General features: G+C 39.9%; 2 protein-coding genes across 2 annotated transcripts; both read left to right on the top strand.

Annotated features, from left to right (window-relative positions):
• Positions 1-4,958: 4,958 nt before the first annotated feature.
• LOC306744868 (mpv17-like protein) lies at positions 4,959-6,394 on the top strand (the record flags this gene model as incomplete). The annotated part of the gene is made up of 4 exons (XM_079227565.1): positions 4,959-5,292; positions 5,948-6,018; positions 6,119-6,148; positions 6,275-6,394. 4 exons carry the CDS (start codon positions 4,959-4,961, stop codon positions 6,392-6,394), a joined length of 555 nt encoding a protein of 184 aa, XP_079083691.1.
• Positions 6,395-7,350: 956 nt separating this feature from the next.
• On the top strand, positions 7,351-11,958 carry rpl18 (ribosomal protein L18). Its single transcript, XM_079227564.1, has 7 exons — positions 7,351-7,369; positions 8,040-8,126; positions 8,270-8,377; positions 9,033-9,131; positions 9,298-9,421; positions 10,289-10,358; positions 11,822-11,958. The coding sequence occupies exons 1-7, from the start codon at positions 7,367-7,369 to the stop codon at positions 11,895-11,897; spliced, it is 567 nt and encodes a 188-aa protein (XP_079083690.1). The 5' UTR covers positions 7,351-7,366; the 3' UTR covers positions 11,898-11,958.
• The last annotated feature ends 3,107 nt before the right edge of the window (positions 11,959-15,065 follow it).

Raw genomic sequence — 15,065 nt, 5'->3', positions numbered from 1 at the left:
ATTATGCTGCAAAAAGTATAAATTATTAAGAAAGTCCCTGCTGGATTGTTCTTGCTCTCCTGTGAAATGAGGAAGAGATGGTGTGGACACTTTCCACTGCCCCCTCACCGTCAACATGTTAGTATCCTAAGTAACAAACTTCTCTCTAAAAAGACATTTTTCTAGCAGTCGAGTGACTTCCTGTCCTTTAAGATATCGGTGAACAGCCACTCGTCCTCATACGGCGGTGTTGGTATGGGACGGTGCTCCGGATTATGAAGCGGGACAGAGAATGATTGAGCTACGCCCTCAAATGGTGTAAAAATGGTGTCATTTTCACAATTTACCAGCAGACAGTGACTCTCCACCTGAGGATGCTGGTAGGTCTGCAGCTCCGAGGCGTAGTGCTGGTAGCTGAGCGATGTGGGGAACTCGTTTTGGACGATGTCTGTCTCTTGGTTAAAGCGGTTAACCTGTGTCTCCGCAGCGTCTTCATTTTGTTTCGCCGCCTGCAAGCTCCTCTGATCACTCTGCAAGTGGTCTGTTGTCAATCCCTGATCTCCATCGCAACTGTATTGATATCTGTACTCAGCTGTCTCACATTGTAGATCATCCATCTCAGTTCTGTTGCTGAAACTTTCTGACTGATCTGCAAATCCCTCATCAGCACCGCCTTCCTGCCCAGTGTCACCATGGCATGCACAGATACTTTCAAAATAGGCCTCTACATCCATGCAGCCTCCTAGATCCTGACTGCCGACGCTAAACAGGTCCATGATGTCTGTCCACTGACTCTCTGAAAGGCCGGTGACGCTCTTCTCGTCCTGCATGCAGGTTGAGATGTCCGTGAACATCTGGATTGAGAAGTCGCACAAGTCGAGAGACAACGGAGAGAGCTCTGGAGAGAAGGAAGGAGAGGTGTCCACATTTTGGTTGAACTGGATGAAACCGGAGTCCTGCTGAGCTGTTTGAGAGTCTTCTGAGAGGCTGCCGGCTGACTTCAGAGGACTTTCATCGTCGCAACACTCTGTCTGAAGGAGCTCCGCCCTGTGGGGATCGTCGAGACTTTTTAGGGAGCTCATAGATGATAATGATGATGATAATTGATTTCTATTCTCTTTTTTCTGTCTCTCTTTGCTCTGGTTGTTCTTTCTAGCAGTGCAAGTGGTGCGCTGTGATTTTGGGTGTCGTTTCCAAAGATGTCCCAAGTCTGGCTGCTTCTTTTCACTGGTTTCAGTTTCATGTGAGGCAACAGAGATGTCACTCCTGGTCTTAGAGGTGCCATCTACGTCTGTGTGAGCACTGCATGTCTCTGGGTCTTGTAGATAACCACCTTGGGGGCTACCTGGCTGGTCAAATGCCAGCCGATGGTTTGCTGCCTCAATGTCTGCAAACTTTCTGTGGAGAGAAACAGACGAGGAGAACAATGCAATATTGAACAATAGGTTCCGTGTGACCTCAAAAGAATAAATCTACATTTTGGGGGGAAATCTTATTGGCTTTCTTGCCAAGAGTTGAATGAAAAGATCGATACCGCTCTCATTTCTGTTAGCAGGTTCGCTTAGCACAAATACCAGGGCTCTCAAGTTTTTAAGACAGGTAAGAGTGACATATCCCCCCGCCCCCCGTGACCCAAGACCAAAATGCGTGACAGTCACGCTCAATGCGTGACACTTGAGAGCCCTGAATACTATTAAAAGGGATAAACAATTAACTAGCCTGACTCTGTTAGCTGCATAACCTGCCAACCATCAACACGTTCAATTTGAACATGTTTTAATATTTGTTTAATCCTTAAGAATAAAATGTGTGGTTTCACAGCGGGTTATATGCGGGGGGGGAGGGGTTTCTTAGCCGGGTGTAGTGACAGTTGGGGTTTGTGCTAAGCTAACAGGCTGTATCGTCATATTCACCAGATATTTACCAAAACTTCAAACTTTGACTTAAAAATGAAGCAACGTCATCATGCTGACCAGTAGTCAAGAGTAATTTTTCATTTTCAGATCTATTTGAATAATTTTTTGGGCCTGAAGAAAATAATACCGTGTAACATAACCAAATTTAGAAAAATCTGAGAAAATAAACAATGTTTTAGTTGTTTTTCTGTTTTACATTTTACTATCAGTTGACATCAGTGCTTCCACACACCTCTGGATCATGTTGTGCAGGAAGCGACGGTGGTTGACCTGTCGTTTGGACGGCCGGTTCTTCCGTGGTTTCTGAAGAGTCCTCATCATGTGACCCGCTGCTGAAGTTACAAAGGTGTAGAGGTCACGACCCCACGGGACTCCTCTCTCCAACCCGGGCTCAAGAGTCACAGAGATTGATGGTCGCATGGCTGAAAGAGAGAGAGAGAGAGAGAGAGAGAGAGAGATACGCGTATAGAGAATGAGACATAAAAGGATGAAGACATGAAAGGATTAAAAAAAGGTGAGAAAAGACAATACTGTGTTTATTAGATCAAGAGAATTCCACTTTGAGTGAGTTAATATAAGAGAAATGTCATTGCCCTCTAACATTTAGTATGCATGTCATAAATATTAGAAATATAAAGCAACCTAGCAGCACATTTAGGTTTATTTAATTCAACATAAATGAGACATATCTTATTTACACATTTTAAACATTTGTACTTGAGAGGTGTATTTCCATTTTGGATAATTTATGCCTTTAAAAAAAATACATTTCAGAGTGAAATATTTAACTATTACATTTGTTTCACAGCTGTAGTTAGTTACTCTGTAGTTAGATAACACAAAACATGTTGAGTTTATAAAGTGTAATGCTTTGCTATCGGTTAATCTACTCAACAGATTTTCCTAAACCAGCTGCAACATAAACGCCTGCTGACACATTAATGGCAATACGTACCCAATAATATACATATGACATAAATAGTAATACAACAACTATATAAGCTATTTTCTTCATAAAAATATGACTTTAAGTACATTTTATTTTCACATTTACTATCACATTTTGAATTCAGGGCTTGTCCATGTAATAAAGTATTTTTAAATTGTGGTATTGGTACTTTTGCTTTAGTAAAAGATCAGAATACTTGTCACCCACCCATAATTACTGTTACTAGAGGATTGAAACATTTATTTCGTTCCATTCAGTTAAGGCCAATAGAAAAATCAGATAAAATCATGTTTACCTTATTCCTTGTCCTGTCTGTGTCTTTGTATCTTCCTACAAACTGCTCTGAGGACTCGGCTTGACGGCGACGGGCTGCCTCAGAGGGAGAGAGATGTGTGGTCATTAAATTGCTCATGTATGTCTTTGCATGTAGTGTGTGTGTGTGTGTGTGTGTGTGTGTGTGTGTGTGTGTGTGTGTGTGTGTGTGTGTGTGTGTGTGTGTGTGTGTTTGCAAATTAAGTCACAAGCGTCCAATTCAAATTCACCTCTTTTTTTCCAGCAGCATGAATAGAAAACAACTTGGTGAATTGATTGCGGGAGAGGAAGTGAGACACGATGGGAGGTTCTGAAAAGAAAGAGGCAATTATCGGAGAAGTCAACCGCTGGTGGAGGTGTGGGCACACGTCTCCATTGTGTGTCCCACTAAAGGCAGATTGTAAACTACTGGGAGACACAAACGCACCAGTTGAGGCAGTTAATAAGCCCTTAATTGATCAGCTTAAACTCTAGCTCTAATTATCACATTCTCAGAGGGAAGAGCTAAGATGGTTGCTAGTGGCTTTAATTAACCTTTCCAATTCAATAGCAAACCTTCCACAGACAGAATTGAAAATATCTATGGCAGCAGGTGGGTTCAGGGATGGGCTTGCCTTTTCACAAAGATTCAGAGGAATAATTATAATACAAGTTTATGTGCATTAGTTTTTATTTTTGCTTCCACACTTCACTTTTTAAAATGACCTCACCCTGATTTTCAGTTGAGTGTGATTTTTTTTCTGACATCCCACTGAGAAATGTGTCCTTTTTGCTTCTTTTTAAATGGATTTATGTTAATGGTTATCTATATCATTTTTTTATGCTATAATTTTGGTTGGTTTTTCTAAATCTGGAGACAACAGCACGTGACATTTCCAACTTCAACTAAGTTGAATCCTTCCAGTAGAGTGAATTTTCCAAGTATATGATGTGTTACACACATCTTGAACTTCATCTTAATTTTTTCCCAGATCTTTCAACTGCTAAGACACTTAATCTCAAACGCCTCTCTGGCCTCTTTAATGCAACACCGCAATGTGTCTTCCTTCTAAACTCTAACGAAAGAAAGATTTTGTGCATCTTATGGTGCTTTTACTCAAAGCATGGCAGCATTGCTGCAGGAGTGGCATCTATTTATAGTGACACCACATGTGCCTCTCACCAGAGCGCTGCACAGTAAACCTTCTGCTGTGGTCTCCACTTCAGCACTTCGCCAAGTGAGAAAAATCCATGGTGAGTTGCATTTATGGTTCTACACAGACGTGACTCAAGTGGCTTTTATTCTAATAAGGCAATGTGTGCAATGGACAATGCTACTGGAGATTTAGTGAGTTATATCAGTCTACATGTGCAAAAATGAAGTGAAACAGCTTGACAGGAACTCTTTCCTGCTGCCGTTTCTCACATGTTATTTTCTCAGAGACTTCTCCAGCGGGCTGATAAAGGTCTTATCACTCGTTCTCTACAACAGTGGCAGAACTTTGACCCGGTGAGAAGACCTTCATCTCAGCTCCTCCTCCTCCTCATTCAACAGAACCAATCAGAAAAGAGCTTTGTGTCTCTTTGGCTTTGGAAATAGAAGGAGGGGGTGAGAAGAGCTCCACTGAAAGGTAGGTTTAACTACTCCTTGGGTCAAAGCTGTACTTTAGAGTGGTTTTAAACATGTCATTTAGATCATAATAGTGAGTGACACACATTCTGTATATATGCATTTTAAAGCATTCCTCACTTAAATATAAATCAGTCAAACCCAGTGGCTTTATTGCATTATTATTGAACTGTCTCTCACCAAAGTTTGCACCATGAACCGGGCCTGGGCTGTGTTCAAGGCTCATCCATACATCAGTAACGTCCTGGGATACACAACGCTGTTTGCCTCTGCTGACCTCATACAACAGCGTGTGCTGGATGGGAAACACGCTGCAGGATCCGCATCAGAAGTGTCGGCTGGCATCGACTGGTGTCAGACGGCTCGAGTGGCAACTGTCGGCTTCTGTTTCCATGCCAACTTCAACTACCACTGGCTCCGAGGGCTGGAGAGGATGCTGCCCGGAGGCGGAGTGAAGGCAGTGACGGGGAAAGTTGTGGTGGATCAGCTGATCGCGGCTCCTCTCACTATCAGTGCTTTTTATATTGGTATGTGTGCAAAGCTTCTTCAAGTCATGAATAAAATACTCAAACTATTTTAGCAAATAGCATTTAGGGAAAAATTGCTATTTTTTTCACTTTAATAATCCCATGTATTTTAAAACCCCAAAAATCTGAATCAGCATAAAAAGATGCAGCCGTTGTGTTATTGTAAAATGTCCTCTTTATGTCATCTTATTTTGAAGATAAATGGTGTCCTAAATTATAGCTGCAGCACCAATTTGTTCGTATGTATTGAGGAAATAAGTCCTAAAAAAAAAGTAAAAAAGTGATTGTTCTTTAATTTTTTGAACTTTGCTCAGTATACTGAATGTTGAATTTGTGGCCTGTATTTCATATTTTTGCCAGCTCATCTGACCTGCTGACTAAAACACTATTAAGATTACAGAGCAATTGATTAATTGGTTAGTTGTCTATTCTCTCGGATTATTACCAAATTGCTTAGTTTTTCCAGGAAATTGTATAGAAATTATTCAGGAATGATGTGAAATGAAGTATTGCATTTTTACGAGCACATCTGACAATATAAAGAAAAGAAAAAACTCTCAATCTGATATATATCACTCAAAGTTGGTTTGAACAAGCTTCCTGAGATGGCTCAATGGAATCAATAAAATATTTAACAGCCACTTCCACATTTTAGGTTTAAGTCTTCTAGAAAACAAAGATGACCCGCTAGAAGACTGGAGACAGAAATTCTGGACATCTTACAAGGTGCAGTTGACTTTAGACTATTATTTATTCCTAATGCCATGTAAAACATCTCTCTGTCTGTCTGTCAGTTTATATAATCATCTTCTGGCCCTCTTTTTAGACTGGAGTGGTATTTTGGTCAACAATGCAGGTGAGAAATTCTTATTCATCCCATCATTGGTCACTTTCAGGCCACAGATTCAAAGACATGTACACATACAGTGCATACTGTATACAGATGTACAATGACGATGTTTCATCTCTTCTACCATCTCAGGCAGTCAACTTTTCCCTGGTCCCTCCTGTGGCACGGACAGTGTTTCTGGGAGGCATCGCACTGGCTTTCACTATCTACCTGTGTCACCTCAGACAGCAGAGTGGCCACAAACCAGAATAAACTGGAGAGAACTTCAAGGACTGTGACATTAGAAAAGGTTTATATAAGGGCATAATTTAGTTGTAAAGTCATTAATGAGAAAACAATAGAATAAGATAAAGGTAACATCTCTGTGAATCAGCCTGCGTGGGTTATTGTTCAGCTGTAATTTGTTTCTTGTTTTGACTTCCCTGTCTGCAAACAGAATATTGTGTCCGAATGTGAATTACAATGACCCAACAGATTTAAGGCTGCTGGTACTCGTGTTGTCGAAACCTTTTCTCTGACAAAACACAGAACAACCCAGCTGTCATTTATTTTTTTTCCGTGCATTATGTATAACTTTGTTGATGTTGCTATTCATTTTTAGTTAATAAAAGAAAAAAAACTATTTTGAAATGTATTTTATACGTGATTCTTCTTTTCTTATCAAACATTTTATTAAGAAGCAAATTGTATAATCGTGTAATTAGCTCCTTCTGTCATAAACTACCTTAAACAGAACGTATATATTTTTTGGCACCTCATGTTAATGGAGAAGATGTTTAACAGGGCAGACACTATTTATTGCCTGAAAATAGGATGTATGTATGTATGTACTAAGAATTAAAAAACATTTTCAATTATTGTTACTCATCAAAATGTTGGTTATTACGAAGGGCTTAGTGATTACTGGTCAAATCACAGAGATAAATATGTTTTAATGGGGAATTTAAATGTATTTATAGTGTATTTATAGATAATTCAGTAGGATAGATATTAAATGTGTGCTTGTTTGCAAACTTTCCAGTCATGTCTTATGGACGGACACAAACAATAGGCCAGAAAATTCATAAACTAAGTCAAATGAGCGATACACTTTTCCTCTTCCCCACTGGAGGCGCTGTCCTGCCGGAAGTGCCGCTCTGTAACCAATCAGAGACCCGAGATCTCATCGCCGTGTTTATCGCGAGACCTCAGCTCTTCCTTTTCCCTTTTCGCTCTGAGCCTAAGATGGTAGGTAGCGCTAGCAGGAAATGTTGACTACAATAGTTTGACTATCCACGATCATCCTCTGAATTAAAACATCTCATGTTCATACTGGCGTTCACTACTTGTTTTAAACATAATTTGCGTTACAGTCCCGGCATGATTTCTGTGATTAGACCATGTAAATTATGCTAGCTTTACGTCACCCTGGTTGATGCCGATGTGGTGTCGTCCAGCAGCCGCTTCGCGCCTCACAATGTACCAGAAACGAGCTATAAAAGCGGTCCAGTGAGCGGAATATTATGTTCATGGTTTTTATTATTTACCCCAAATGTAACTTTAGTTTCCACACGTCAAATTCCGACCCTTTGACGTATCCGGTCGTTGGTTGAGCCGCTCGTGATAGCAGCTAGCGGTGGAGTCAACGTGTGAGCCAACGTTTCATGTTGAGCTGCGTGTTACTCAAGAGCCTATATTGTGTTTTTTGTTTTTTTTTACCGTGGGTTATATTAATTTTGCTCGTAGTTTAACGTTGTGTTGGAGAGTTCAATGTAACGTTGCACTGAACAAGAGTTACAAGAGTAGCTATGGAGCCTTAGGCTCAGTATTAGACTTAATATTATACTTAAATGAGCTGATTGATGATGTTTTATAGCAATATTTATTGTTGTATTCATGTGTTTGTTTACTTTTCAAGGGAGTTGACATCAGACACAACAAGGACCGTAAGGTGCACAGGAAGGAGCCAAAGAGCCAGGATATCTACCTGAGGCTCCTGGTCAAGGTAATTTACATTAGCGCATTATACTTCAATCATTAGAATAATACCAATAATATAAGTAATTCTTCTTGTCATCTTAGCACAGTAACTTCTGAGTTGATGTTCCAATCCTGCATATTAATAACCGTCCTGCTGGGTTCTTACAGTTGTACAGGTTCCTGGCCCGTCGCTGTAATGCTCCCTTCAACAAGGTCATCCTGAGGAGGCTCTTCATGAGCCGGACCAACAGGCCACCCATCTCCATCTCCCGCCTGGTCAGTTCTCAGTTGTCTCTCATCCTGCCCACCACTTGTGAATTATTTGTTTCCGCTTATTAGATATGTTAACTGATATATTAAGACTGTAATGCATTTTTGACAAAGAACATTTGGTTTGACTGTTATTGATGCCCAGATCAGAACCACCTGATAGGTGTGAGTGCGGATATGACAGATCTACATTAAATGCTGTTTCTTTGTCTGTATAAAATGTTGCTTCCACCATCAGTTCAATTCAGTCAGTGGGCAGATGACTTGGAAGTTAGTGCAACAGCATCTATGGCCTCATGTGAACTTCACAATGCGACAATTATATTTGGGTATTGAGGTATACAGAAATTATAATTGGACTGAAAAGGGGTCAGTAGATGGTTTGAGAAAAGAAAAATATTAAGTGCTTTGACTTTCCTTATGTAGTTTGGATTGGTTTAACAAAACCGGATAGAACTTTGTTCAGTGTTAATTTGGCTCGCGAAACAATGTTAATGGAAATGTATGAAATAAGAAAGTTAAACTGGTGGTAAAAAGAACTGATTGCATGGTATTGTCCGGATCAGAAGTCATAATGTTGAAGGTGTATCAGCTCTGTGTCAGTTGTTCAGATATGTGATCATGTGTGCTGAATTTCTGACTTTGCTTCCATTGCATCCAGATCCGTAAGATGAGGATGCCTGGCCGCGAGAACAAAACCGCTGTTGTTGTGGGATCAGTCACCGATGATGTCAGGATCCAGGATATCCCCAAGCTCAAGGTAACCCCTCTTTTTACATTTTTTTTTTTAAAATGGCAGAATTCACCTATTGTGATATATATGTGTATATGTTTTCCCATGAAGAAAACTCTAGATTATCCCTCAACGCTGTGTTGTCAGTGACTGTCTTTAAAATAATTCTCATGTTCTGTCTGTTCTCCCACAGATCTGCGCTCTGCGGGTAACCGATGGTGCCCGCCGCAGAATCCTAAAGGCAGGTGGTCAGGTAATGACCTTTGACCAGCTAGCTTTGGCTGCTCCCAAAGGACAAGGCACAGTGCTGCTGTCAGGTAACTAAACATTGCTTTATTCATATTAAGTTACCAGGATACAATCGGCACAGATAAAGTAATCCCTCGCTCTCCCAATGGTGCTGGAGAAACTTTTTCACTAAGGTCTACAAATCAAACTCACATTTTTTACAAATATGTTCCTGTAACAGTCAGTTGAGAATAACCGTTAAGATTTTCATTAGGGCTACTCGTGTTAAATTACACTCATGGTACTCCTAGGCACTTAAGAATAGTGTGCGAGGATTAGAGGCAGTGTATATTTTTCCTTTTTGTGTGAAACTGCCCTTTCAGTCCCAATATCTGTTGTAGTTTCAAACTGGCATGTTTTATTTGCTTTAAGGAGTAAGATAACTTGGTTGGTTGTAATGCCATTACATTGTCGTCCAAAAATGTTTACCTTTTGACCGTCCTCCGTGATGGAATTTAGAACCGGATGTGACGTAGCTCCCTCACGCCAGAGACTGTCTTAAGTTTGCAATAGAAAACTAAGAGCTGGATTTTTCTAGCTGCATAGAATCCTCCAATAATAATATAAAAGCCAAGACTGCAAATTAGCTTGTCACAAGTAAATTAATTAAGAATTTAAAGTGGTTCATCTTTCGTAAAGTAATTCATATGTAAAATGTAAATGAACATTTATAACTTGTCATTCTTAACCCTGCTTCAGGTTTTTTTGATCTAGTGATCTAAACTGTAATATAAGCCACTCTTACGCTCTTTCAAAACTGTAATTTGAGGATGTTGTGCTAAATTAAAATGTAATCGCAAAATGTGGAATTTAATTGGAAATACTTTTCAAGCTATGTTTTTTCGAAGATGTAAAGCATTTGATCTGCTTTTAATTATAACATGTTTGTTTTTCAGGACCCCGTAAAGGAAGAGAAGTGTACAGGCACTTTGGAAAAGCCCCTGGAACTCCCCACAGCCACACCAAGTATGTGTATAGTTGGTTCTGTTGTCAAACACAAAACAAAATGTTTGCATTAAGCTGTCCCAACAAAAGTTTAGTTTAGTTGTACCGAAATATCAATCAGTCTACCAGGCCACCAAACTGGCACAAATCGACAATGGTTTTCTTATAGAAACTACACTTAGAAAATTAGAAAAAGGTTTATACATTCAGCATTTCTGATATTCTAGTCAATAAGGTTATATACAGCATTTGTCTTAGATTTTCCATAATTCGTAGTAGTTTATACAGCACTAAAAAGGACTTATAATTTACATCCCAGGTGTAATTTCATGTGAACGTGCGATTTAGATTAAATCTTAATTTGCCTAGGTAATGATATCTTTGTCCTTTGGTTTGATTTTCTGAAGAAGCAAGTAATCGAGCTTTCCTAGAGGGGAAACCAAAGGTGTAACTAATAACATGAATCTTCACTTTGTTACCGAAAGCAACACTTGAGTTGCATTTTTTATATATATTAGTACAATAGTATGTTTTCTTTGCTGTATAGTCAGCTGAAAACTATTGTCAGTTTTTGTCACTTGAGAATGAGACATTTTTTATGTACAGACGGAGTGGGTCCTCTTCTCGGTGCCAGTTGCTATGTTTCTACAGTAGCCCAGAACGGACAAATCAATATAGAAAGGGCCATTCATGTTTTTGTATTTTTTTGGGTTTTGTTTTCAATTGGTTGCAATCTGCAACCTCACCGCTAGATAATGCCAAATCCTACACGCAATACCTTTTTTATTTTTCGAGCCTTTATTACATGTGCCAATAAGCACGGGACCAGGACCCAATCAAACATGAATGCAACGCTACTAACGGGGACTTACTGGTTATTGTCACACACACACACACACACACACACACACACACACACACACACACACACACACGTGCGTGTGTGTGTGACAATTAAAATACCTATGAGACTAAAGTTAAATTGGCATAACATTATTGTTAGATTATAATCTGTAGTGAGGATGTTCACCAAGATTATTATAGATTGGTCATTATTTGTACAGTTTTATTTGTGCTTTTCCTATTGTGACATGTATAATGGCTATTGTGTTTAAAAAGGTCTATACTGTCAGGCTGAATCCATATGATTTAATGTGTATATTTATAATTAAAACAATGTAAAAAAGGAAGCTCCACACCTCCTTTTCTATATCTGACAAGAAACCAAACCAATTGTATATCTGAGTTGCTATTGGTGCTTTGTGAGAACACAAACACTGAGTGAGTAGTTGGCACCAAAGTAAGGGGTGGAAACTGTTTAATGACGACTCTTGGACCATATTAGTGAATGTAAATAGTGTGTTAGGTTCACTTTGTGGCCATTTGTAAGGCAGCCTTGATGGAGCCAAGATTAATGAAGCATACATTATATCTTTAACAGTATTGTGTGAATTGTATACTAAACTATTCCTCCTGTTTTCCAGGCCCTACATCCGCTCCAAGGGCAGGAAGTTCGAGAGAGCCCGTGGTCGCAGAGCCAGCCGTGGCTACAAGAACTAGTCTTGTCTTTTTTGTTTTCCGTGCAATCTGATACAAATAAAAGATGGACTGTACAAAACTGGTTGTCTTGTGTGTTTTTAAATGGAAAGCTTGCATGCTGTTGCAAATACATCTGTCACTGATTTTAAGCAAAAGATGACATGCTGGTTGACGTCACAGGAGAGGACTAAAATTAATATGAACAATCCCTTATTTACAACCCCCCCTCCCCCGTCATTAAATCCCTTTATTTCAGCACACACCGAGATTTTAACGTATATCTGACGTCACTAATTGTTTAATTATCGATAATGACTTGGTCTGGGGGAACATTACTTGACCAGGAAGTGGTCTGTCAATGATTGGAGAATGTCGGTGGGTGTTGCAGTGTTTTCCTTATCGCCATTGGACTTCCTGTCCGCCGCTCAAAGCTGCTGCTGCTGCGTCTCCAGACACTTCCTGCACCAAGCTACCGTTTCCCGAGCAAGCGACTACTTGTCGTGAGGGGGGAAGAGACAAGATGAGGTAATTGTGTGTTTTTGCTTTGTTTAACATTTGATTTGTCTCTTTCTGAGCCGGTGCTGGCAAAACAATATATCTGTAAAAGTGAGCGCTTGGTTGTGTTTATGAAGGTATCCAATCAAACCGCCCGTTAGCTTCACGCTGTCACCCACCGCTAACTTGGTTAGGTTACCTCCCTCAACCTGTCGATAAATTAACCCAACATGTCAAATTGAGTTTTTTCAGCACACCCGTGGTGGTGTGGAGTCATTTTTAAAGAGAATAAAGTTGTAATAGTGGCGGAAGTCTGCCTAAACTTCGGTGGCATGTTGAGTAGTACACAGCTAGCAGTTTAACTGAGCCGGGCAGTGCCGTTAGCTGTTGTCCACACATCAGCTCGTGGGCGGTATCACCTTGATTTATAACGTACGGCTCCGTCAAAGGCTGCCGCGTCCATGACACCGTCTGTAGAGCTCGGGCTGTAACGGGGACTTGCTGCACCAAGAGAGAAGTTCAGCCGGCTAACAGCCAGTCGTCCTGTTAGCTAACGGTGTGACGCCATTGGTAGCGATAAAGTTGAACGGTTATGCTTCATTAACGTTACTTTATATCGTGAGGGGGGTCATACGCTGTTAACGATGATATGTGTCCCTGGTGTGTGAATGCTCCTGAAGTCAAAGGGAGCCGAAACTTGCCCAAAAATACCACGAAGTCACTCAACAACAGGCTCATTGTGTGGGGGACTAAATGAGCCTGCCGATATTATTTCTGGGTGTCCCCGCCCTGCACTTCAAGGACGTGAGGTGCAACAATGGACACCAGAGAGCTCAGTTTTGTGTGTGCGTGTGTTTATTATCAAAACAGGACATCAGCCAGGTATTGGTTTTGTCTGCACCACAGCTTGCATCATGTTTCCGGGCTTGAAAGAAAGATGTGACAAGTTTATTAATTTAAGGTAAACTGAAGTCCCACGGTGATGGTCAAGTAGTTGCTCTTTAATGCACTAAAGTCTAATTATTTGGATCCTGCTGGCTTGGAGCTTTAACATTACTTTAACATGTCATCTAGCTGTTGCACTTTGTTATGTTACTACTATGTTTATATAGTGTATAAAGTATATCCTAATCTCTAATATGAATTTCTAATGGTCATTACCTTTTCGAACAGGCTCATTATGAAGCTACTTCTTCAGAGGGAACAGTTTAAGAGTGTTGCATGCTAATGCGTATTGCAAAACCTCTCATATTCAGCACCATTTAGGTCAGCAATTTGTAAAATCGCAATCCTAGATTTGAATTGTGAAAGAGACCGTGTTTCCCCAAAAGCCCTTATTAATAAAAGGAAAAAGAACACCAACCAGACGTGGTCATCTATTTAACTGTTACTGCAAAATAATGTGGTGTCTCAGCGAGGCGGTTAAGGATGTGTGACTGTTAGTCATTATGTACAAAGACACACTTGGGGTCAAGGGGCATGATAGGTCTTGTATCAGGCACAATGTTTCTAGTTTCCTTTGTGGTTGATTTCTTAACTATCTGCTCCAGAAAATATGCTTGGGTGGATCACCCATACATCAAAGTTCTGCTATGTTTTTATGTTTTTTTTTACACTTCTACAATTGACTTTTTTCCTCCACTCCTCTTTTGTCTTCGTACAGGAACAAAGATTTTAGGGAGGGAACGTGAGGCTTGACTCAAGGACACTACCATGACATGAACTAAGGACCGACCGTCTCCTTGTTTGTCTTTTGTTTTGTTTCTGTTTTTTTATTTTGTTGTCTAGTCGCCACCTGTCTTACCTAGTGTTCACCATCTTCTTGTGTAGAACAGATAATGAAGTATGCAGGAGTATTTGTTTGGCTGAAAGTTTAATGTATTACACTACGGTCTAGAGGAGTGGTGTAGTCACTCCTTTTGGCTGCCTCTTATATCACTGAGATTAAAGATAGCAATACAGGTATCAAAGGTCTTGAAAAAACGTGCACTTATTTTATCTTTGTGGCATTAATTAACTTTCTTTACTGCGTTCATTTAATTTAATTGTTGCAGCCACCTTGTTTAAACAAGGTGTGTTTGTTTGTCTTATTCATACTTAATAGATCACTTTAATTATTTGTCCATTTGTATAATTATTTAAAGATTTATTGTTCATTTTGAGGAGCTGCTATGCTGCCTTATATTGTTTTCGCACTAGGAGGCTTTGGGTTATAATGTAAACAATTTTTTTACTGATGCATCTTGTGAAGAACACGTTTGTTTAAATGACTGATCTTGTCGTGGAAAATATCATTTTTAAGTTCTGCTTTGAATATGTTAAAGTATTGCTCACTCATTTTTCCACTGGCAGTAAACTGTAGAAGCTGACGACTCTTCAGATCAAACTTTGATGGGAGATTTCTAACTGTGACACAAAAACAAATATTTTGCAGTTCCTATCTTCACTGGATAAATACTCTACCAGAGAAACCTTTCAACTGGAAAAAAGTGTTTCATTTCTTTTCAAATGAACACATACTTCTTGGACAAACGGAAACTAAGAGCAGACTGACATTCAGATTTGGATTTTCACTTCAAATCTCTAAAAGCTGCCAGATTCCTCTCTTCAAGCTTCTAAACAATTCAAAATCCCTCCCTCAAGCTTGGTAGTCCAAGCTTTTCCTGATCCACCTTGTCCACTTCAGCAGTCAGG

This window comes from Taurulus bubalis, assembly GCF_910589615.1.
Source record: "Taurulus bubalis genome assembly, chromosome: 12".
NCBI classification, from domain to species: domain Eukaryota; kingdom Metazoa; phylum Chordata; class Actinopteri; order Perciformes; family Cottidae; genus Taurulus; species Taurulus bubalis.
This window is presented reverse-complemented; position numbering and strand designations above follow the sequence as displayed.